The sequence below is a fragment of the Aethalodelphis obliquidens genome, unplaced genomic scaffold (genome assembly GCF_003676395.1).
Source record: "Aethalodelphis obliquidens isolate GAN/ISIS:26980383/991018 unplaced genomic scaffold, ASM367639v1 scaffold5, whole genome shotgun sequence".
Classification (NCBI taxonomy): Eukaryota; Metazoa; Chordata; class Mammalia; order Artiodactyla; family Delphinidae; genus Aethalodelphis; species Aethalodelphis obliquidens.
The window spans coordinates 57645535-57670365 of NW_020837949.1; the positions used below are offsets into that span (position 1 = coordinate 57645535).

Sequence of the window (24831 nt, forward strand, 5' to 3'; positions counted from 1 at the left end):
TCTCATAGATGCTTTATCAACAAATTAATCACTTTAAAAGGTCCACTTACATCATCATTTTCTAATTTTTGCAGTTTGAGAGAATACAGTAAAATCTCAGTTTAGCAGGAACCCCAATGAAGGAAACATTTTAGAGACCTGAGTTTTCTAAAGTACTCAGCAGTCGATCCTTCTTCATTATGGCACAAGATCATCATTTGGCACATCAATTATTGCACTTCCCTCTATAATACAGTCATGCTCTTATGGACTGTTTGGTTGCCTTGTCATTTACCGATCCCAGTAGCACTAGCGGGTCACCGTTTGCTAATGCTTTTTATGGTTGTGTGTTTTATAGATTTTCTGTTTTCTCATCTGTAGACACGTTGTCAGCCGTCACTTCTCATTGCTATCCATATGTTTCCTGTAACAGCTCCTCTATCCCTTCTAATTTGCTGCTATTAATCCGCTGCAGGTTTAGAAACGAGGCTACCAAGTGAGGTGGGACTGCATGTTAAAGTAAGAACCAATTTGTACTGTCTTAACGCACGCAGGGCTCTGCCAGGTGTGAAAAACAGGAGCCTGCGTTTGCTGCATCTATTCTTGCTACCCAGAGACCCTTTTGTGGCGTATTTCCTGATTCTTAGTTGACACAGTATACTTCTGAAAGTCTTACTATAATTGGGAGACAGCCATTACTTGAGGAGGTGGCAACATAAACTCTATGTATTAAATGCATTCAGAAATAAATAAGTGTACCACAGAAAGTCTTAATTCAACCCATATGTTACGTAAACAAACTACCAAATCAAAAGGAGGGGATTTAATGTGCTGTATAAAATAATTTCTTACATATTTGATGTGTGGGAAATATACTGCATAATTTAAACGAAGAGATCTATTGATTAAGTGATCTATTAACCTTAGCAATAGCTAAATCAGCCTAAGAACATAACACACTAAAATAAGTAATTTATTAATAAGAAACTGAAGCCCATTTCCAAAAGCATTTCAATTTTGTTAATTTGCCTCTCGTGTTCAGAGAGTTTTAAGACGTAAGCTACTCATTGGGAAACATGACAAGGGTGCTTTAACTGAGTGCAAATTAGTTAAATAAGACAGTGCATATTTTCCAACTGTTCATAGTATTGCCTTAATAGTAAGTATTATTTGAAAAAAATTTGGATAAGAATGATGAAGACGACTTTTAAATATGTTTAAAATACAAAGATAATACTGAATAGCCACTTATCCGGTACAGCTTTTAAAATAAACTTTTGCCTAAGCAACTAGGTATCCCAATTCCTTAAAATCCTATTTACAGAAGAGACACCACGTCTCTGCTAAAGAATTGGAGTATTATTAAAAAGAAAGTTACACAAAAAATACAATTGCTGAAAACTTATTTTACTATATGATCATCTCTGATAATTAGAAACTGTAAGTACGGACAGAAAAAAAATAAGACTTGACTTCTCTTTTATAGTTTTAATAGCTAAAAGCTCTTTATGACACTCAGAGCCCCTGTATACACAGCACTCCAAGAAGCTGCTACCAATTAATGGGAGTTGATTATAAGAGATGAATTCCATTTGATATCTCTGCACCAAGAGAACTCATTTCAGGGTTTTCAGAGCTTGATATATTTATGGTTTCCTTCCTAATTTATTTTTCAATGTGTTATTTCTATAGTCTAATTGAAATTTAATTACTAGACCAGATAATGCCTGTAGAAAAATAGTTTGAAAGGCATCAATATGCAGCCAGGTACACAACCTGTTTTGGTTTTGTTTTTTTTTTTCCTCTTTAAAATTTACCCTGTGTTTTATCAATCCAGCTTTATAAATCTTGGCTTAGAGTCAAAAGCTTTTCTCGGCAGTCTGCCCTTCACCCCTTAAGTTTACTCAGCATCAAAGTACCGAAGGCCATTCATTGGGCAGTGGTCAGCTATTGTTTTATTTCAGTCACAGATAGTCCACACCTGGGCTGTAGAGCTCATCATGGGGAAGGCATTAAATTGCCTTTTAAAACTTCACTCCTCTAAGAGATAGGACCACTTTTCTCTACATGAGGTAGAAAAGAAACCACTACTTGGATCTTTTTCTACAAGAAGCAGAAAGGTTACTTTGTGAGATTCCCCTCCCCGCAACCAAAGCCACTTACTAAAACCATTTTTCTACACTAGAGTTAAATATCCTGATTTTTCCATAGAATGATCATGTGTTTGTTTCGTTTTGTTGTTTTTTTCTTAAATGTCGGCTGGAAAGTGGTTGCAAACCATTTTTAATTGGTAATCAATAAACTTGGTCTCATAGAACACTGCAATTGAAAGGGGCTTTAGATGTCATCCTGTCAGGGCGTGCCAAATAACTTTCTCTACTAAGAGACAAATCATTGCATTACTTCCTGCTTGGATATGGCCTCAGCATTCTACTCAATCCAGGATTCCTGACAGATAACATCAATTGGAGTTTGCATGCAAAAAATCAAGTTCAGTCCTTCATTTTATAGTTAACAAAACTGAACCCAGAGAGGCTGAATGACAGGTTCAAGCTTACAGGACTAGGAAGAGGAAGAGCCAGGACTTGAACCCAGGGTAGTTACGTATTTTGTTGATTTGCTAACATGAGGTAATACATTTGGTGGCTGTCCATTACATTATTACAACCCACTAAAGTAAACTCATTACTCTCTCTGTAAGATATTTTAATAATGCAGAACTATAATGATAGGATTTAAATTAGAGGAGGAGACCAGGAAGGTAGAAGCTAAAGAATGAGTTCAAGAGAAACTGAGGAAATAAGAGAATGCGATAATCTGAACTGGTTACCTCAAGATGTATTGATCATTTCGATTTTGAGAACTACAGTTATGGCTCAGGTTCCAAGGAGAAAATCAGTTTGAGGTCCAGAGGGAGCATGAAATTTGAAAAAGGAAGAGATGGAGATTCTAGAGAATGCTATGGTAAAGGCCTTGGAATACATTTCACTAAGAAGAGCACCATAGCTGAGCCTGACAGCCGGTTAGAGAGCACCTTTATGCAAAATCGAATAGGAATGGAGGGACACGCTTAAAGAGGACAGAAATTCTAGGGATCAACGTTAAAAACAAGAAACTGAAGAAAAGGGAAAGACTGCAATTTAGTGCAAAATAGTGTGAAGTCCAGAGGAAGCGTCTTTAGTGATCTCGTGTGAGGCAGCAGGAATCACGGCAGGTCCCAAATCCCTGGGAGATGACAGAAGTAAATTGCAGATGGCAATACTGAGGGCCATCTGGGGCCATAATTGGTAAGATTAGAAAACGGGAAGGGGCTTCCCTGGTGGTGCAGTGGTTAAGAATCTGCCTGCCAATGCAGGGGACACGGGTTCGAGCCCTGGTCCGGGAAGATACCACATGCCATGGAACAACTAAGTCCGTGGCCACAACTACTGAGCCTGCGCTCTAGAGCCCGCGAGCCACAACTACCGAGGCCGCGTGCCACACAGCTACTGAAGCCCATGCGACAAGAGCCCGGGCTCATCAACACAATGAGAAGCCCTTGCGCTGCAATGAAGAGTAGCCCCGCTCGCCGCAACTAGAGAAAGCCTGTGCGCAGCAACGAAGACCCAACACAACCAAAAATAAATAAAATAAAATAAAAAGAAAACAGGAATAGTGGATGTGCCGAAGAAGCCGAAGGCCCTCAGCCTGATTAAGGAGCAGCCCAGATAAGGTAGCCGGGGGTGATTCCCTTGAAGGAAACAGAGAAAATCCCTTGAGAATATCTAAGGAGGGTGTGGGGAAAGGACTGTGGGATGATGCGCTTAGATCCTAGAACAGGTGAGTCTAGTGCTTTTGAAAACAACTTTTTGTGAACTTTTCATGAGAGTTTACTGTTATAAAACTCTTTTCTTTTATATTAGAGATGAAAATTCCTTAAAAATGCAGAGGTGTTTGTGGGTTTGTTTCAAAGACAGCAGAGTAGAAGAGATGCTGGGAGCCTTGGTCCTACTGTGAAACAGATCTGGGAGTAGAAGATTCTAGCTGAGGAATAATTTGATGCTAGCTGGAAAAAAGTCAGTGACCCCCCAACTCAGAAATGTAAGAAGAAAATGAGGTAAGCCAGGAATCACTCCTACAAGATACCTAGAAAGTTTTATATGGCAGTAAGGCCATTTTATTACATAAAATTACTGCTCTTTTCAAAATATTTTAAAACTGTTGTTTTTTTTAATAGATATTCTGGTTACCCCAAAGTTATGGAGACTAGGCTACTGTTCTGCTAATGTTCTGTTCATGACCACATATAGCCCAAATTGTGTGTGGGGTTGGGGGGGGGGAGGGTACGGTTAAGAGGGATTATAAAGACAAGTAATCCAGAAATATTAAGTGAAAGCTCATATTGATAACTGATATTTTTAAAACAACTAATCTTTTGGTTATTAAGTGAGTCTTTTTCTCCCTGATGAAATGCATTATTTCAAAGGTGCTGACATATTGCTAATGAACACATTTAAGATAGGGAAGAAAAATTTAGAAGGACAATCAATCATTCAAGGGTCAGGCTATCTTTTCCATAGAAAACAAATGCCATCTAATTAGTTAACAGCAAACATACCAATTTGGTTTTGCAACAAAAATCATTCAAAAAATCATCCACAACTAGCCAAAATATTTTATGACCATTTTTCTAAGGTTATGTAAATACTGTTTTTAAACGATTTATGTTAAATGTACTTCTTAATGTTTTTCAATGTTATAAGTAAATTGTTATAATAACCACACTGGGACAATTTTCATAAGTGGCAAGCTAGTGACTGGATAAGGGGCAACAATAGGTTAAAAACAAGAATTATTTTTGGTTAAAAAAAAGGGAAAACTACAGCAAAGGAAAAAAACTTGGAGAATAATGGATTAAGAACACAGAGGATCAGAAGCTTTAGAAGATTAGGAAAACAAAATTTGATTTTTTTCAGACTGACTTATCAAAAAAAAAAAAAAAAGTCCACACATGACTGAAAAAGCAAAAGGACTATTGGAAGCGGACATTTAATTGACTCCCCAAAAGGATTTAGATTTACAACCTAAACTCACCATCTTTCTTCCCAGCAGTCATTTTTCTGCTGATAATAAAATTGTTGGCCTGTTTGGTCTTCCAGTTAACTGTTCCACTTATGCCATCAGCACAGCTTAATAAAAAAGCTTTTCAGAATAAAACAAATGCACAAAAAATGAAATTAATGTCAAATTAAAATGACTATCACAAATCACCTACTACGTATTAACTGGTATCAGATTCCTTCCAGCCCCAGTGAGCTGTTTAATTCCATTCAATAAATATCTGTTGCATGTCAATACAAGGAATATATGGGGATACAAAGTAAAGACACAGTTCCTGCCCTCCAAGGAGCTTACAATCTATAGGGACTGATAATTCATGTACCAAAATATATATGTAATGTATAATATAGTGTATACACATAGCAATTACACATATACACACAGTGGTAGAAAGCATAGCTGCTACAATAGCACTGAGAGGGGAAGCAATTTTCCCCGGCTTGGAATGTTGTGGTAAGTTTAAAACGTCTTCGAAATTTACAGTTGAGTTTTGGAAACATTACACTGGCAGCAATGAACAGAATCAGGGTCAGTGGATACTAAATAGGGGGTTATCTCTGGAGTGTAGAGTAGCAGTCAGCCCATAATCAGCGGTTGAAGAAAGGAAGAGTAAAGGTGGGGCCAGTTACAAGACATCATGGGAGAGAATACTGACAGTACTTCTCAAATTGCTGGATGTGGGCTAAAAAAAGAATAATGGCTTTGAAGTTTTGACCCAGGATGACGCAGAACAGTGATGTATTAGGAATGCCAAAAAAGAGTCCATTTCAGTAGAAAGATGACAAATGTATTTGGGGATATGTTAAATGTGGGGTACCAGTTGGATATCCAGGTGAAACCACCTAAGAAGAAGATGGAAATAGAGCTCTGGTTCACAGGAGAATCTAAGGCAAGCTTTGGATGCAGATTTGAAGTTCATCACCAGAGAAATGATTATTGAAGCCAAAGCCCCAGTGCAATTCCTTAAAGAGATCATGCTCTCAGGTAACACGCATTAGACTGTCAGGAACAAAATGATCTGGAGAAGATACACATTCACGTTCTTGACCTATTTGCCTATACTATTTCCAATCATCCAAACTACCAATCTTACTGCTTACTCTCCCATTTTTCATCCTTATCTTCCAGACTTGATATTTGGGTACCATTTTCCTAACTACAACATTGGGTCACCATCTCATTCTCCCTTCCTCTAGCCATCTCAGATATGTTCCCTTTGAGTTCAGCTCAGTTCCCAAATCCCCCAGGGTGTACCCCGTAGTTTTGTCCTAGCTTCCGGGGTTGCAATATATAGCAAGAAGGAATGCACGAAAAGTGGGAGGGACAACAAAGGCAGAAGAACATGTTAATAAATACATTTACATAGCAAAAACCAGAGGATAATTCAGCAAAGAAATAAGAGACAAGGCGGTCAGAGAGGTTGGACCACTGAGCCTGAAGTGTCATATACATATGTCAACGGAAGAGTTGTCAAAAAGGAGAGTGTGATCAACATCCTCACTTACTGCAAAAAGGTCAAAGCGGATGAGAGCTCAGAAAAGATTGCTAGATGTGAAAGGGGAGAAGTTATTGGTGACTCCTTGAAAGTGGAGTTCCAATAAAGTGGTAAGAGTAGAAGCCAGACAGCAAAAGGCCAAGACGTAGATGCAACAAACAGAGTTAATCTTTTAAGAACACTGGCCAGAAGAGGGAAGCAAAGAGATAAGATGATATGGCAGACTGCGGAGCAGCAAGGTAGAGAAAAAGATTGTTTATTTTCGCGTAGGGAAACAAATTTTGTTTATAAGCTGAGGAAAAGACATAAGGAGAGAGAAAGAGACTAGGTGTAATGAAAAGGAACATAAATGATGAGACACAATCCCAGAAAAACTAGAATGGGTGGGACCAAGCAGAAACATACAATATACATGTATTTGTATATTGTACAGCATATACAAAACATATATGCTTTATACAAGCATATAAAGAAAATACTTCATGAATCAGAGAGTAAGGACAAGTGAAGAGAGAAACACTTGTTGGGGTACAGGACACCTAATGTTGAAAGAGCTCCTCACCCTAGTAAATCAGAGGTGAAATGGTTATTTCCTTCTCAAACTGAATTCTGAGTAAAATTCTAAACTTAAACTAAATTATGAGAAATACCAAGTCCCCTTCCAAAATGAAAAAAAGAATACAACTCAAAACCCAAGTTATTAAAAATAAACCATCAAACAAAACCTCAGGTGATCATTTCAGTGATACCTGGGAGTGGAAATCAAAGGCCTTAGCACCCCAAGTGAATAAATGAGTTGGTTGGTATTGAATTTTTAAATTATGTAAACCTAAGTATACTAATTTTATATCTACTAAAAGACCAATCTTATGGCTGATTCACCTAATAAATGGTTGATTCACCTAAGAACTGAAGTTATGTCCTTTTAAATCTAGATGAAGAATACAGTAGTCATTTCCTAAATAATTTAAGCTGAAATGGATCAGAAATGTTCATGGCCTCTTGTGGCAAAATATCCCACCTCCAAGGGTTTTCCTAATTGCTGGGTTCCAAAGGCAACATGCTAGTTACATAAGAATCCCCTGGGCAGCTCTCTAAAAATACATATTCTCACACACCCCAAAAACTACAAAATAAAAAAATTTAAAACACATATTCATGACTCCACCATGGAGAATCTAGGTAGGCGGGTTACACAGTTTCATCAGGTGATTCTCACACACAAATACGAACTCTAGAAGACCAACAGAAGACCTACAGAACCCAAGGGTATATAGGATATTCAACCAAGTCACATCAAATGTGACAAACGTAGGGCTAACCTTATAACTGAAAACTTTACTCTCTCTTATCCCCAACTGGCCCACAGATGCAGCCAATTTGCAAGAACATGAAAGTCACTGCTGTACAGTGGGAAATCTCAACCTAGAAAGACAGGAAGCAAGTGGCCAAATTCTTCTCTACAACTCTTCAAAAAACAATGTATATATGTGGACCTGACAAGCAACATTTACACTTAAATCCATCACATCACCTGGTCCTGAGCAAGGTGCTTTCATGCAGACTGTCTAGTTCAATCCATACAAAACCAAGAGATCTGTTAACATGTCTGAATATTATAGAGGCTTCATCGAACAGCAGAATGGAGTAAACCCTGCAGGCAAGCAGGCAAGCAGGCACGCTTCAGAATCCTCCACTTTTCCATGGATTGGGGAGTTACCATAAAGAAAGAAGGGCTTGGGTGTCCAGACAGCACCCCTTTTGTTCCTTCCTTTATTCTAGCCCAGTGGTTCTCAGACCATGCTGTACATAAGAATTATTGTTCAGTTATACACACAAAACTACACATAATGTACTTCATAGGTAATTTAAAGGATTTACTAGGGTAACTTAAGTCTACGGAATTTTTTGCCTTATACTCTGGCTTTTAGAACCTCAGTAACCCATAAGATTTAATGTCACTGCACATCCTTGCCGGGTGAACCAACGTATCATTGCTCATGCTTTCCAGGTCCTGTGTAAGTGCAGCCTACTTGGCTTTTACAGACAAGAATTTCAAAATTCAAAAGACAAATGTGATTGGTGCCTCAGTTGTTAAAAAATAGAGGCAGGGTAAAATAGTTTAAACACATCTCACAGATATAGCTCTGTTTTAAGGCTGGCATTGCTTTGAGCATATTCAATTTTTTTAAGTTTATATTGATCCTTCTAAAGTCCTACTTCGACCACAGGAGACCACAGTCCAATAAATCTAAATAAAAAGACAACTTTTTACTGCTCTACTCACCAGACAATGTCAATAAAGGCAAGACACAACACCACGGATAATGTGTCTGCTTAAACATTCAAGTCCCACACCTTGAGGGAGAAATCTCAGTAACACTGAAATATCTATTTTTCACTGCGTGTCCAAGATCATGGATCCACTTAGCTAACTTCTTGTAAAGAAAATTATTGTAATCTGTACATTGACAAATGCAGAATACTCATTGGGGAAAAAAAGGTAGTATTTTAATAAGTTTAATTTTCATTAGAAAAGGAGCACACCATTTTTTTTCTGTGAGAACAAATTTCCTTAGGATGGGAAAACATGACTCAATTTTTGAAACTATTTACTCTATACATTACTTTTCAAGATTAAATCTAGTGTGTAAAAAAATAAAGTCAGCCTGTATAGACTGATTCTTGGACTCCTTCCAAAGATAACGGACCATCCTCAGAAATCCTGAAAGAACTCCACTGTGCTCATTGGGTTCATGATAATCTATGCTACGTTTGTACCTGGATATGAGTTTTGCTCTAATTCATAAACACAAAGGCAAAGAATAATATGAATCTTGTGTTTACAGAGCCCAGACTAAGAAGACAGTCACACAATTAGCTAGCAAAGCATGGCATACAATTTAACCAATTCCTCAATGCTCCCTCTCAAAACTCATCAAAGCCCGAATTAATCCAATGGTGACTGGCATGCCCTTAAATTCCCTAGAAACCATTCAATCCTTAAAGTTTGTCTTAAGGTTCCATGATTCATGCGGAGTCTTGTAGCAGCATGACTGCATCTCATCTGGCCTGGGGCAAACACTCTCTGAAGAGACATGACTCTCCCAAACCTGAATAATTTGCTGACTTAGTGAGGAAGGGTTTGCTATTTAATAAAAGCAATTGAAGAGCTGTGAATAGTGACTGATTGCTGATGAGCTAATCAAAATGTCAAGGGATAGAAATAATAAATAATAATTTAGTCTGACATCACTGTCCAAGTAAATAGCAGAATATGCCAGATGAAATATAATCTGATTAACACACTCACCTTAGAACCAAACTGTCAAGTCTTTCTCTTGTTCTCTGTTTCATCTGTCTCTTTTCCTATTTCACTCAAAGGGGACAAAGACTTCGTTTTCATAAATAGGATAGACAGCTCATGTCGCCTACATCTCTTCCCTTCTCTTATCATTCCCCATGTCATTATGTCTCTCCCTTGCCCTCTACATTTTCTCTTCCCTTTTCTATGCAACTATCCTTAATACTTTTAAAATTGTCTCTTATGCTGAAATCTTGTTTTTATATTTTTCTCTCTAAAAATGTTAGCTGACATTATCATTAGCTACCAAGTTTTGAGTACTAAGTACAAGGCACTAAAGGTTTTATACATAACTATTCTAATCCTTACATCATCACTATGTGAAACAGGTATTATTACTTCCATTTTACAATGAGGATAAGAAGTCTTAGGAAATTATGTAGCTTATCCCAGGTCATTATGTTTAGTAAGTAGCAGAGTTGGATTTTGAACCCATTTCTTGATTGACTTCAAAGTCCCCGTTATCTACTCATCAATACGATCCCCAAATGGTTAAATGGGAAAGCACTCTGTGAACTGTATATTTCTTAAGTAATTTGAGATATTATTATTATTACTAGTAGGTCCTCTTCAACTTACTTTTCTTTCTAGAAAAAAATAAGTTTTCCCTGACTGCTGGATAAGAAACAGCTAGCAAGGAGGCAATACCCATGAGAATTAATCCTATGTGTTATGTACACACACACACACACACAATTCATTAAAAGAGGAAAGCTAAAAGGTTAGTTGGAACCTATGGAGAAAAAAATGGCTTTGCTGAGAACTGTCCACCCCAACCTCAAAGGGAGTCAGAAAAAAATATTCCTAAGAGAAGTGTAATAGCAAGACTTCAAACTGAAAATGCCAGAATGAGAAGCCTCTACACTTTGTTAAAACAGAAGAGCCTGGCGGGGCAGAACGTAAGTAATTAATATAATTTAAAGTTATTAGAATTTTATAATTTTAGCACAAGCTAGGTAAGATTTTAGACTTTAGAGTGAAATAAAAATTGGGAGCACAGAAAGGTAGGGTTTAAATCAGCATCTCTGGAGACAGAGTCCCTGGGTTCAAAACCCCAGTTTTTCTCCACTGGGCGAGTTATTCAATGTCTCTGTACCTCAGTTTACTCATCTGGTAGGGCCAGAACAGTGCCCACTTCATAGAGGCATTGTGAATATTAAATGAGATAATACACTTAAAACCCTTAGAAGAGTGCTTAGCACACAATGATGTTCTCAAAAAATATAAGCTATTATTACATTTACTCTTCACTTGATATGAAGGAAATTTTAGATTTCTTTAAATGTGTTTTTTTAAAAAAAAATAGATGTTCAAATGGAAAAACTATTGTCACTACAGTTGGCATTATAGAATATAGCACTCTTTTTTTTTTTTTCTTCACGGTCATGAGACACATGAAAAATGATATTTGTATGGAAGAGTGGAGTAAATGCTAGAGGCTGCTCACCAGCGGAAGGAGAAGCCCAGGGGCTCCAACCACCCCAAACTTCACAGGGCTAAGAAGACGGCAGCTTAGCAAGTCTTCATTCCCAGTACCGGCCAAGGCAGACTGGTTGAGAGCTGCAAAAGCCAGGTGTGATAAGAAGCAAGTTATAATTGAGGATACGGGGGCCGGGGGGAAGGGTAAGCTGGGACGAAGTGAGAGAGTGGCATGGACATATATACACTACCAAACGTAAAATAGTTAGCTAGTGGGAAGCAGCCGCATAGCACAGGGAGATGAGCTCGGTGCTTTGTGACCACCTAGAGGGGTGGGATAGGAAGGGTGGGAGGGAGGGAGACGCAAGAGGGAGGAGATCTGGGAACATATGTATATGTATAGCTGATTCACTTTGTTATAAAGCAGAAACTAACACACCATTGTAAAGCAGGTATACTCCAATAAAGATGTTAAAAAATTAAAATAAAATAAAAAGAAGCAAGTTATATTGATATCTGTACTCTCTGACTCTCACAAACTCTTAGGTATTTATTCTGAGGAAATAATGCAACAAAAGCAAAAACTGCATGGACACAAGATTCGACTTTGCATTACATATATCAAAACTGGATGAAACATTAAATGTCTGATAAAAAAAAGTGTTGGTTTGATAGAATAGTTCATGGAGAAGGGAGGGTTATCCACTTCTCTTTGGAGTTTTACACCTTTGCTCAAATAGCCCAACCAAGGCACGTACTGGGTTTTCACTGCCCGGAAATGGTACTATCTATATTCTATCTGAGAAACACTAGATGCATAAGGAGCACCAGTGGGACCCTTGAAAATGGGATACATAATATATGCAGTAGTTACACGCACCATTACAATTTAATGTCCTCATCTGCAAAATGTTGGACTTTTTTGAAATTAATAAAATTAGCGAAAGTTAGAATACAAAATACTATGCAGACGGGGAAATCTAGCCTAATAGTGCAATCTAGTGGGAAAGGATTAAAAGGCAAAGTGGTTAAGAGCTACTGGGTTAGGGAAGCAAAACTGTAGGAAAAAATTCTGCTCAAAATAAAAAATATAACAATAATATACTAATGGGTCTTTACTTGAAACAGTCATTATTTTTCTTTATTATAGAAGCCACACATTTTCATTGTAATACATTCAAATAGTATAACCAGGAGGGTATAAAATATAAAAGTCCCCTCCAATGCCATCCTCCTAATGCCACTGCAGAGGGTACCCACTCTTAATAATCCCTGCATCTTTCCATATTCTATGCATATGCAAACGTACGTTTATACACATACACATATAAACACACACATACACCATGCTTTTCTTTACATAATGTGATCACACTTTCTCCCTTAGCATATATCTTGAACGTGTTTACATGATATCACATTTTAAGACTGCAAAGCTTCATGCTGCGTGGCTCAATCATAATTTATTTATCATCACCTCAAACTCAGCCTGTCCAAACTAGGACTCCTGATCTTTCCCTTAAAGTTTGGTCCTCTTCCGGCATTCTTCATCAGAAGCATGGTATCACCATTAATTCTCATGAATACAACAGAAATCTAGAAATCATGCTTGATATTTCCTGTCACTCTCCACCCCAATGTCAATCCACAACCCACTCCGATTGCTGTTTACCCCTCAAGATATCCCTCCTATCTTCATTTCCCCGTCACCACCCTAGCCTGGAGGTCATCATCTCTATTCTGGGTTAGTAAAGTAGCCTTCGAACTACCGCTTCTATTCTGACCCCTCCAATCCTTTCATCACAATGCCGCCAAAGTGCTCTTTTTGAAATGCAAATTTGATCAAGTCCTGCTTAAACCCCTCCAAAGACTTCCCGTTGGTTTTAGGATGAAGATTACACTCTTTAAGGCAGTCTAACAGACCCGGCAAAATTTGCTCCCTGACCCCCTATCTAGCCTCCTTTCATATTGTAGTTCCCCTTCCCTCCCGGCTCCAACATCACTGGACTTTTTCCAACACCTTCTATTTGCCAGGGCAACCTGCCCCAGGGCCTCTACAGAGCTCTTCCTTTGACCTCAAATATACCTTTCCTCTTCACCTCTCCTAACATTTACTCATCCTTCAGATCTGAGTACCTACTCAGAGAAGCCTTCCTTAATCCCCCTGTCTGGCCAAATCCCCTGCTTAGAAATTCTACTAGTGTTTGTACCACTTACCATAGTTCTGAGGGCACATTTATATGTATGATTAATTGATTAATCTTTGTCAACCCCGCTAATGTAAAACTTCCCTAACGGCTGGGAAAGTGTATTCCCCAGCATCTAACACAGTCTCAAAACCAGTCAATACTCAAAAAATAAATGAATGAAAAAAGTATTAGTTAGTAAGATGACCCAATTTTTTTTCTAGTTTTTCATTATTACTATCAATCCTACAACAAACGTCCTTATATTTTTATTTTTCATCACTTAAAGGAGTATACTTGTAAACTAAACTAGAATTTAAACGGCTAGACAAAAAATAACATACATTTCAAATTTTGATAAGCACATGTAGCAACCTGTTCTGTTTCCACTTCTGCAGTACTGGCCTTTGATTAGAATCAATTCTATAACTACGAAAAAATGAAAGATGTTAAAGGTGCTACACTGATTTAACTCTTTCATAGGACAGAAGAGCCACAGACAGTTTACCGCACAGTGAGAAAACACCAATTTGCTAAGGAGAAAAAAAAAAAAAGAAAAATCATGGGGCTAATTTTTTCTTCTTCTGCATTCCAAAGTAAAAAAATCAACTTTACTTCTATGTCTATTGCTGAAGAAATCAGGAACTAAAATATTTCACTTTAACTGCTATAGGAAAATTAACTGCGATCTCTTCTTTCAAATTCACAGTGAACCCCAAATCTCCATGATAATCAAAGTGGTGACCAGATGAATGAGTGAAAAGCTAAAGAATGGGAAAGAATTTACACTGGAGCTGCCTAACTCCTAAACATTTTTGAAACGAGCGGCTTCATTTGTCAGAAGAGAAAAAGTCTGCCTTCCGTGTCACAACAGATGCCGTGGCGATTCCCGTGGTACAGAATGCCAAAGAGCTGGTCTAAAAAATCTGATTAGTCCAAGGCAATTAAGTAGAAAATGAGACGTGCTAAAGACGAGCGCTTTTTAAGTGATAAGACACATTTAAACCGCGATCGCATAAAGAGTGCATAGAAATTCTTAGATGAAGACACGAAAAATAAGAATTTTACCAAAGTGACCCAAGAAGAAAACAGCACTTCAGCTTTACTAATATGTTGATTTTTGCAAGAAAGAACATTAATAAGCACAGCAACTCATGTTTCAAGGCTACCTGTTTATTTCCTAAGATAACTTCTGGAAGTTTAAAATTTTAAACGTTGGAGATCATTTGCTTCCCAAACCCAGGAGCAGAGGAGCGAGTATTGCATTCAAGGAATTGCAAGTAGCCGCCCGCAGATCAGATGCGTGAGCGCTGACAAGCCAGCGCTCATCGCTGAGCATTTCTCTCTCGGAAATATGAGCTTAGCTCAGGAACGCCTGTGGCATCTTCAACAACTGGGAACCCAGCCATCACAAGTTGCCCGGTGTATTACTACTATCCCACAAAAGTGCACGACACTTTTATAAAAGATAGAGAAAATAAGAAGACAAGAAACTTGTTCAACATTAAAAATACACTTCACATAGTCAAGGTTAGCTTGCCCATATATCTGACCTAACAATTTGAGTGGAGGAGAAAGTTCTGGGTGTGGGGAGAATAGGCAGGAGTAAAAGAGGCAGGAAAAAGTTGGTTTAAAAAGATGACTGAAGAATGTTCTCTTCTTTCTTCACATTTCTCATCGGAGTCTTAGTTTCCAAGGGTCAGGGGCATAAAAATCGTTGCTATGGAGTCAGATGTGTTACAGGTTATCAGTTCTTAGAAGTGGGGTCCTGTGTGCATACTCTACAAGTTAATTTTGAGCAATCACATTTTCAAAGTTAGAGATGATAATCAAAATAAACAATCAATAGGCAGATGAAGAGGAAAGAAAAATCTGTCCCGAGACGTGTTTGAAACACTAAGACTGGCAGTCAGAAACGAGGCTAACTTGAAAGGAAGAGAAGTTAAAAGAGCACAGGGGCAGCAGCTACTTTTGATTGAAAGGTTTTATTTTCTATTGAAAAGCTAAAAATTGTAACTGTTAAGTATTGCAAGGACATATAAGGGGGGGGCGGGGACTGCAGAAGGGAGAATGGCTCCACATTTCCCCTGAGTAAGAGGCTCCAGCAGCTGAGGTCTCAGCTGCCCAGCAGCGGTCCACTCCCCCTTAACCCAGGGCGCCCCCCAAGGCATCTGCAGCCACTCTGCCTGAGAAGCCCGTTCTCAGCAAGCAAGAAACACTAGGAAAGGAACAACTCTAGGAAGCAAGTTAAAGCCAGGATAATTTGCAGGGGGGGAAACAACTTTACTTCTACAGATTTTCATGTTTGAAATGAAATGAGAAGGGAGGAAAGAATGTGTTAAAATGTCCTGTTGCAGCTATTTTCAAGTTGTAAGAAATCAACCTGCAACACATAGGACTATTCTTTTTAGATAGTTGATCAGAAAAAATAAAATGTTTCCATCACAAGTATCTTTGCTATCCTACACTAAAATGTTATTATGGCCTTCAAATTAAATATTCATTACAAGAAAGGTAAATATTTCTGATACTTTAAAATAAGAGACCAAGTAAAGGTGTTAAGTTGATTCCCTTCCTGAGCTGCACTGTTAGAAAGGTCTCAAGTTGAAATCCATCTCTACCTTTCACCCACTGCAGCTAGATGTGCTTTCTGAAGCAGACAGAAGAGAGTTTACGTCTACTTTTAGTCTTCAAGCTAAACATTTCCAGACCCTTGGAGGATACCTCCTATGACAGGATTGCCAGACCCCTCACCATCCCCACAGACTGTTCTGGAAGTTGTCTACTTTGTCAATGTCTCTCTTTAAACGTGACAGCCAGAAATGGACACAATACTACAGATGTGGTTAATTAGAGCAGGGTACTGTTAATTTTTGTGACATATGGACACTACACTATTATCGGAATCTAAATTTGATATTTTTGTAGCCATGTTATGCCACCAGTTCATACTAACTGTCCTTTTCCTCAAAAACTGCCACCATGGAAAGTCACCTCCTGCCTTACACACCAATGAATTATGATGCATTTACTGCTATAAAATATATTTTTGAATAGCACTACAGCCTACTTAAACCTTGTTAACTCTAAATTCTGTTATCTATTTGTAACAGTTAACCTTTTTTCAAGTCAACCATGGATTTTAAAGCAAGCCTCTTAGATCTTCATCACAGTTATCCATAAAAATGTTGAAAAAGAGAAGACCTAGGGCAAAGACTTGTGATCCTTCACGAGGGACCACTCCCAGACCCAAACCCAGTAAACCCCACACCTGGTGGGTACTGGCTCAGCCTGCCTCATGCTCACAAAGCAATCCTGCTAGTCTAACACAGCATCTCACACACAAGAACATCCTAAAGCCTTGACAAATGCTTAGCTGAAAGCAAGATTCACTTATCTTTCAAAGCAAACTGTAAAAAATCTACACATATTAAAATTATAGTCATGTAAAAATATATATGCACATGGAACAAAGACTAGAAGGGAAGGAACATCAATGGAAATGTTTCTTCTAGTGTCAGATGGTGGAGATTGTTTTTTATTCAATACTGTCTTTACTATAGTTACATTGTTTAAAAAAACCGAATTTTGCTTAGACAGAATTTTGCTTGGAAGCAGTTCGGAAGCAGTTCATGTGGAACAACTTTAAGAGCATTGAGACTCTATCTGATTCTACCAACCTGAAAAATACTTGTTGATCTTTAGAAACACCAGCTTCCTTTTCTGAATTATGCACTGATGCTTTTGGCTTAATATTTTTAGAAATCAGGGAGATAGCAAACTGGAGAACTGGATCCTAAAGTTTAGAAAAAGCCTGGATGTCATGCGTGTGTGTGTGCCCAAGTGTCTGTCTATCTGTCCATGTTTGTCCGTCTGTCTATCTGCCTACCCATGTGTATCTGTCTTTCTATCATGCCTGTCTCTCTGTCTCTGATGGAGGGATTGGAAAGGATAGAAAGAAAAAAAATCACAATGTTAATACTTCTGTGAAGCTCTGGACTTAAACAGAGCTCCAGACCAAGAATCTCTAACCGACACATAAACCATGTCATCTATTCACTTACAGTCCTTTTTTACACTAAGAGTAGGAAATAAGACCAACAATAGAATTTACACTTCGGTGTTTAGAACTGACTTAACGGTAAGTTTTAAGAAAAGGGATCAGATAGAGTAAGCGTGGAGGGTTAGTAAAAAAGAAAAAGAAACAAAGTAGCTGGTTATTTTGGAGAAAATGTGATCCATAAATATTGCACTTATTACAATACCAACCAATCTGTATATCAGATTGAGAATTTTTTAACATGTCAGGGTTTCTTCAATGCTTCAACACTTTGTTTGGAGCATAGTTTTTATCAGTGAAAACCAGTGCTAGAAACTGGATACGTGTTACTTTTCTCTCTCATCGATTTTCTCACTGTCCCTTGCTAATTTTCAATGTCTGAGAGACAAGTGAAAATTCCGCTTTGCTTAGAAAAACAATTTGTCCACCATACTAGAATTTAAACTAAATATATGAGGTAAAGCAACAGTTTTTGGATTTATGGCAAACTCTTATAATAAATGGATAAAATGATCAAGTACTAAGTCCAGTTAATATTTGACAGCTGAAAATTTTACTTTGCTTAGAAATGAATTTTTCCTAATATACTAAAAGGTAAGTCAAATGCATGTGGTAAATCAGCAGATTCATAGAGCCACAGCAACCTGTCATCTAAAATAGATAAAATGTCCGACTAGAAAGTCCAGTTATTATTTGACAAGTGAAAATTCAACTTTATTGTTTTGGAATACAATTTTCCCACCACCCAAGAAATTAAGCTGAACATATAAGGCAAATCAACAGCTTCACAGATACATGGCAAATTGTCTTAAATAAATAAAACGTCCAATTAGAAACTCTAGCTATTATTTGACAAGTGAAAATCCCACTTTGTTTTTAAATACAATTTTCCCACTACACTAGAAGTTAAAATACAGGTGGTAAATCAACAGCTTCATAGATCCACAGGAAATTCTCATAAAAATGGATTAAAATGTTCAGATGCAATGCCCAGTTATTATTTGATAAAGTATATAATGCACATTAGCACCTCTTTTTGCTTTGCGTGTAATCTTGTGCAAAACGGGTAAGAAACCAACAACACTGGGAACAAATATCTGAGAAACTCCAAAATTCACTCATGATATCAAATGTCAAGAAAGTGTTTTAAATTCCTGTCTATTAAGTTGGGGGGTGTAGTTTTGTTGTTTTAGGTAACATGTTATCTCAAGTATTTATCTATTAACATTGTATTTTTGTTTTTATGTTTAACATTGTTTTGCTGCTTTGGATTAAAAAGTTTTATCAAAACTACTTATCTACTGATGTTGTTTTTTCCTTAGAAAAATCTATTTCTGAGCAAAAATTATTTCATATGTAGAAGAATAAAAAACACAAGGAAATATAACAAATGATTACTATGTGTATGTTAGAATAGTGAGATCAGAGGAAACTCTCTATTCTTTGGTTTTAAATATTTCTGTACCAATGTTGTTCATTTAGAATTTTAATTAGAAAAAGTAATTAATACTATTTCCTTTTAAAAAAAACTCTGCAAATTTAATGTTATTAGATAGTTAAGGCTCCTTGAAGAGAAAAAATGGAGGAAAATTAATTTGATCCCATTTTCAATTTTTAGAAATTATACATGTGCAAAAAAAATGTATATTATTTAGGCACATATATATGCATAGATAAAGTAGAGCCCATAATGTTTACTGGGGTTATCGCAGGATGAAGAGATTACAGGTGATCTTGATTTTCTTCTTGATTTTTTTCCCCCCAGTTTCTGGAGTTTTTCTTCCCTAAATTTTGTACAATGAATAGGAATTACTTTTATTATGATAAGGATAATACTAAAGCTGTTTTTTTTCCACAAACACACCCCCCACCAAAAAAAAATCCTGGCTAACATTTTGAAATAAAAATTCAAATAGGTTCAAACTTGTTCAAACTTTAAAAGTCTTGGGATAGATTTTTAAACCTGAATTTTCTCTATCACCTATACTATTTTTTAATTTCATTTTTTAGAAAAAAGAATGTCTATCAGTTAACAAACAAGTAGATGAAGTAACTCTCCTGGATTAAAAATGCTAAGAATTTGACAGTCCGGAGGTCACCAGAACAGTACTCTAGCATACATAAGAAATCCTGAAATTCTACATTGCAGAAAAGAGTGAACATCCTAAACATTAAAAGGCACTAGGCACTTCTAACAGTATAATTATGTTCACCCAACTTCCTAGAAAAATATCTTTCAGTGTTGGAAATCTGCACTTCATTCATTCACATATCTGATAGTCAACATTTTATTTCTGATTAAAAAGTAGAATCTCAATAAATGTGCTACAGTTCTGTTTACTCCTAGAAAGGCTCGCTTTAAGTGAGATCTCTGCCATCGTATCATCTACAATGGGTCAAATTCTTATCTATCCTCCTACAATGGGTCAAATTCTTATCTATCCTCTATGTATAAAATAATCTGTAGCAATGTTACTGAAATATGCTCAGTTTTAGCCTTTATATACAACTGTGTCTCATCTGTGTTTCAGGAACCTCACTCAGTTGTAGGCAACTGGTTTTTCATTTTAAACTTCTTTTACTAAGATTATCAACAGATTGTCCCTTTCCTCAGTGCGTAACACTCTGAGGCACTTAAATGGAAACCCACGTTAAGGCTTTTTTTCCAGCATCCTTCCTCATCAGTATTTTGAAGTCTTGTAACTCACTGCAATTTTCTCTAACGTAAAATATATATGTTTATATGTATAAATATACACAAATATTTGCGGCCGAATCTCGGCAACACGCTTCAAAGGATTAAACGTGCGGTAACCGTGACTAAATGTATTCATTCACCCTACAAGATTTAGAAAAATGTAATGTTGCAGAGAGATCTAGGTCTCTGCGTAAACCTCGTAATCACCACCACAAGGCCGTAGCTGGGAGCCTCCGAAGCCCGCCAACTACACTGGAGGCATCCACAGCTGTTTCTAATTGTTTTTGCTTTCTCGAAATAGTGCACTTGGTGGGGCAAACCGTTCTGTTTGCAGCATCTCTGGCCCCCAGCCGAGGTTAACCTGACCTCAACACCCTGTTTGGCTCCTAGCGTTTCATGATTCCTTTTCCCTGCTCCGCAAAACCTAAGAAAAACGAGATTTCCGTCGCCGAGAAATTCTCTTAGAAAGAGGGGAGAATTAGGCGTTTCAAATGCACATTTTGTGTTCTCTCCAGATCGGATTCAAGAAAAGGAAAAAAAAGATGCGTTTGTGTAGAGGGGGGCGCAGCTTGACACCCATTTCCTACGGCGCGCCTCTGGGCCGCAGAGCCCCATTCGCGGGGTAAGCCACAACCCCCACCCCGAAATGGTCAACGACCCCCAGCTCTTTCAGGCAGGGATCGGGAGAGGTTCACCACCAGGACTGCTGGGGGTGGGGTGGGGGAGCAATGGGAATGGAAATTGGAGATGGAATTTCGGCGCCTCCGGGCAGGGAGGGGCCCGCAGGGGGCGCGGAGAAAAAAGGCCAGGGGTCAAGCCTGGTAGGGGACGTACAGGGCCCGGGAAGTGGGGTGCGGGGCGTCCTGGAGGAGGGGTGCACTGGGGATTCCGCAGCAAGAGGGGCTGATGCCCAGAAAATGCACCCGGGTACCCAAAACCCGGGCGGGGGATGGGGAAGCGGCGGCCTGTTGGCCCCAGGACCTCCCATCGCGCGCGGGCCACTAACCTGTCAGCAAGAAGGTGCCAGTGGTTGCGGGGCTCATCCTGCGTGTCCCCCGACACTGTCCCGTCCAAGCACAAGGGTCTCCCAGCTCCCACCACCAGGGCAATTGCATTCTTGGCCTGCCTAGGCCGGGCCGTCCTCGATTCTCCACTCCCCTCCCTTTCTTCTTTCCTCCCAGCTTGGCCAGTTCAGCATCAGCATCCTGCACCCCCTCCTTAATCCCGTGCTCCCTCTAGCGGCGGGCCAGAGTAGCGTGGCCATCGCCCCCACCCCCATCTCCCCCACCCCCCATCCCCCATCCCCTCCGCCCCCGCTCCCCCCTCCGCCCCCCTAACCCGCGGAGCACGCTGGGATTTGGCGCCCCCCTCCTCGGTTCAGCCTATATAAGGCTCCCAGTCGGCGCTCTCGGTACACGCGCTTCAACTTCGGTTGGTGTGTGTCGAAGAAACCTGACTACGACCTGAGGAGACCAGCGAAGAGGGACCACCAAGCCTCGCGAAAGGTCCGCTGAGCGGGCTCGCGTCCGGAGCCACTCCGGGCTGCCGAGCACCCAGCGGAGCCCACGCCTGGCACAGGTGTGGGACCCCGTCCTTAGTGTCTTCGCAGAGGAGTCCTCGCGTGGTGAGTATGCGGTGAGGATGTTTTTTTTTTTTTAAGATCACATTCATTCCCCCCTTCTTATCGGAAGCTGCGGGAGATGGAGTAGCGCCTGGAATGTCTCCACGCACACCTTGTCACGCCTTCACTGGCTGTGCCCCAAAACTGCATGGAGAAACCTAGCCTTCAGGGCTTTGATTTCCAGAACCTAAGTCCAGATACGGACTGTAGACACATATGAGCTGCGGACAAACATGAGCTGTAGACGGACATGAGCTACAGACCAATTTGCAAATGCGCTGCAAAGTGATATGCACTACAAACTAATTGGCGCTTCAAATGCGCTACAAACTGATGAGCGCTTCAAATGCGCTACGGACGGATGGGCGCTTCAATGCGCTACAGACTTGATGGATGCTTCTTTGCGCTAGAACCAGTATGAACTGCAACGATATGTGAGCCGCAGACTGATGACTGATTTGCGCTCTAAATGCGCTACAAAATCTGAGCTGTAGAAGATCAGCTCTACAAAAATGATAACGACTAGCACGACAACAGCGCTTCATTGCGCTCCAAGACACAGGAACCGCAGAGGTACATGAGCTGCGGAACAATTTACACCTAAAATGCGCTACAAAGTAATAACAGCTGCAGAGGTACACAAGCTGCACTGTTTTGCGCTACAAAGAAACCAGCTGAAGTGCACATGAACTGAAGAGTAAGATTACTCTGTCTTCTTGGCGGAACCCCACCCTTTGTCTCTTACACACCTTTTGGAATGGCTCCCACTATGTTTTTCTACAGGACGGTTCTCTGCATGATGCTGCTGTTAGACAAAATGGAGCCCTGGGCAAAAATTAGTGTTTAACATTCTGCCCACACCACTCCTGCTATGGCAGTGGAGTGGAAGGGCGCTGACTTGAGCGTAAAAAATCTTTTGGTGGTGGCAGAGCGGGCTGCCTTGCCTAGTTGCGCTTGATTGAAGTGGCGGTATAGTTGTAGTGGTGGCGCGAATTGGCGTCCAGCAAGTTTGTGGAAACTGGTTTGCTTAGTCTTGGAAGGCGCGGGGTGGTGGTGGGGGGATTGGATCTGGGGGTGATTGCTCTTGTTGCATGAAATGAATCTGCCTGTTGGAGGCTGGTGGGAGGTGCTTGGGGAGGGGGGAATCCTGGGAGAGGCATGCAGCCAGTCTCAGACCTGCCCCGCCCATCCTAGCGCGCCTTCTCTGCAGTATCTCCTAGGAACAGGCTTAGCACCTCCCAGCACCTACTAAGAGCGCGCCTCCTCTGCGGCGCGCCTTCCCAGAGCGCGCCTTCTAGACCCTGCCTCCCCAGACCCCGCGCCTCCCCGAGCCCGCCTCCTCTGAGGCGGTTCCTCTAGACCCCTCCTCCCTTTGAGCCCCCCTTCTCTGGAGTGGCTCCTCCAGACCGCACCTCTCAAAACTTGGCCCCGCCCTGAACCAGCCTCTTCTGGGCTGGCCTATGGCCCCACCTCCCCAGGGCCCACCTGCGCCTGCGCAGTGTGGGCCCCCACCCCTCCCATCAGGTACCCCTCCCATCAGGTACCCCTCCTTTGCGCCTGCGTCTTCGCTGCCTGCGCCTGGCTGCACAGCCCAGCTCTCCTGCGGTTTCGCTGCTGCGGTTTCTCTTCTGCGCCGGTTTTGCTTTTTATCCACCAGTGTCTAATAAATATAAGAAAAATAAATAAGGACAATTAACAACAATAATAATTATACATGGCATTAATAAGCACTTTGCATATGTTAAACAACATAATCCCACAATTTAAACTCCTGATAGTGGCTTATGAAGGGTGCTTCCAAGCTGACGTGGCTGGCGCCTCTAAAGGCAATCTAGCTAAACGTTTTTACTGCAAATGAAAAAATATTTTAAATGCTTTTAACATCATTAAATTTTAAGATTTTTTAAACCTTAAAAAATTAAAATTAAAAATTTAATTTTTTAAAACTAAAAAACTCAAGTTCTTTTGACACACTAGTGGACCTTTGTGGTGGGACGTACTGGAATCAGATGCTTTGGTGGCTACAAAATAAAGAACAACTTGAACTTTGTTTCGCAGGAGTTTTAAGTGACTTTGTTGGTGCTACTGGCTTGGCCTCTGAGCAAGGATGAGGTGTTTATCTGGATTTTTTTCTTGGAATTTTAGGGGATTAGCCCTGGCTAACTTGCCTACATAATTGTGCCTGACACATTGTAGGCACAAATAAGTGTTAAATGACCAGAGTAAACTGGTTTATTCAGTGTCTTCCTTGGTGTCTGCCGTTGTGTTCTGGTTTTTTGCTCCTGGATATTTCCTATGGTGTTTTGCTGTCCTGGGTTGTCCAAGACATTGCTTGCCTTATCTCTCTCTCATTCAACAGGATCTTTAAAAAAAAAAAAACATTTTTAAGCTCCAATAATGTAAGCGGTAATTATAATTCAAAGCAACTAAATTCAAAACACTCAAAATAATTAGCTTTTTTATAAACTAAAAAGCAAAAGCTAATTATTTAAATTTGGGGCAAGTGGATTATTTAATGGTACATAATTGTCATTTAAAATTTGTGTAACGTAACAAAGTGGTTACATGAGAAAATATAGATTGAAGGTTTTAGCTGGCATTTAAAAATATCTATATAAAACAAATTTATAGCTAACTGCCAATCCGCTATTTATGTTTCTAACTAAATGAAGAAATTTTAAAACCTGGTTCCATATATTAGAAACCATGAGCCAGGAGTGTTACAGGGGCATTTGGAAGCACTGGCTCCCAAAAACCTGTCACACCCCACCAATCACCCCTCCCCCCAAGCCCCCAACAAGTATACAATCTATGAATAACGTGTGCTAATCATAATTACACCTTTCAGTAAGTCCCCAGGCCCCTTTTACCCACCTTGCCACCCTGACCCCTCTTCTCTTCGGAATTTG

General features: G+C 39.7%; 1 protein-coding gene across 4 annotated transcripts in view; it reads right to left on the reverse strand.

Annotated features, from left to right (window-relative positions):
- The window catches only part of SGCE (sarcoglycan epsilon), a 67515-nt gene extending 45993 nt beyond the window's left edge, over window positions 1-21522 (reverse strand). For 2 of the 4 annotated variants that reach the window (XM_027102479.1, XM_027102478.1), the window contains exons 1-2: window positions 21308-21522; window positions 5053-5160 (exon numbers count right to left, since the gene is read on the reverse strand). In XM_027102479.1, the coding sequence (XP_026958280.1) occupies window positions 5053-5160; window positions 21308-21416 (217 nt within the window). In that variant the 5' untranslated portion in view covers window positions 21417-21522. The remainder of the gene's footprint in view (window positions 1-5052; window positions 5161-21307) is intronic. The other 2 variants (XM_027102481.1, XM_027102480.1) reach the window with 1 other exon arrangement.
- Window positions 21523-24831: the final 3309 nt, after the last annotated feature.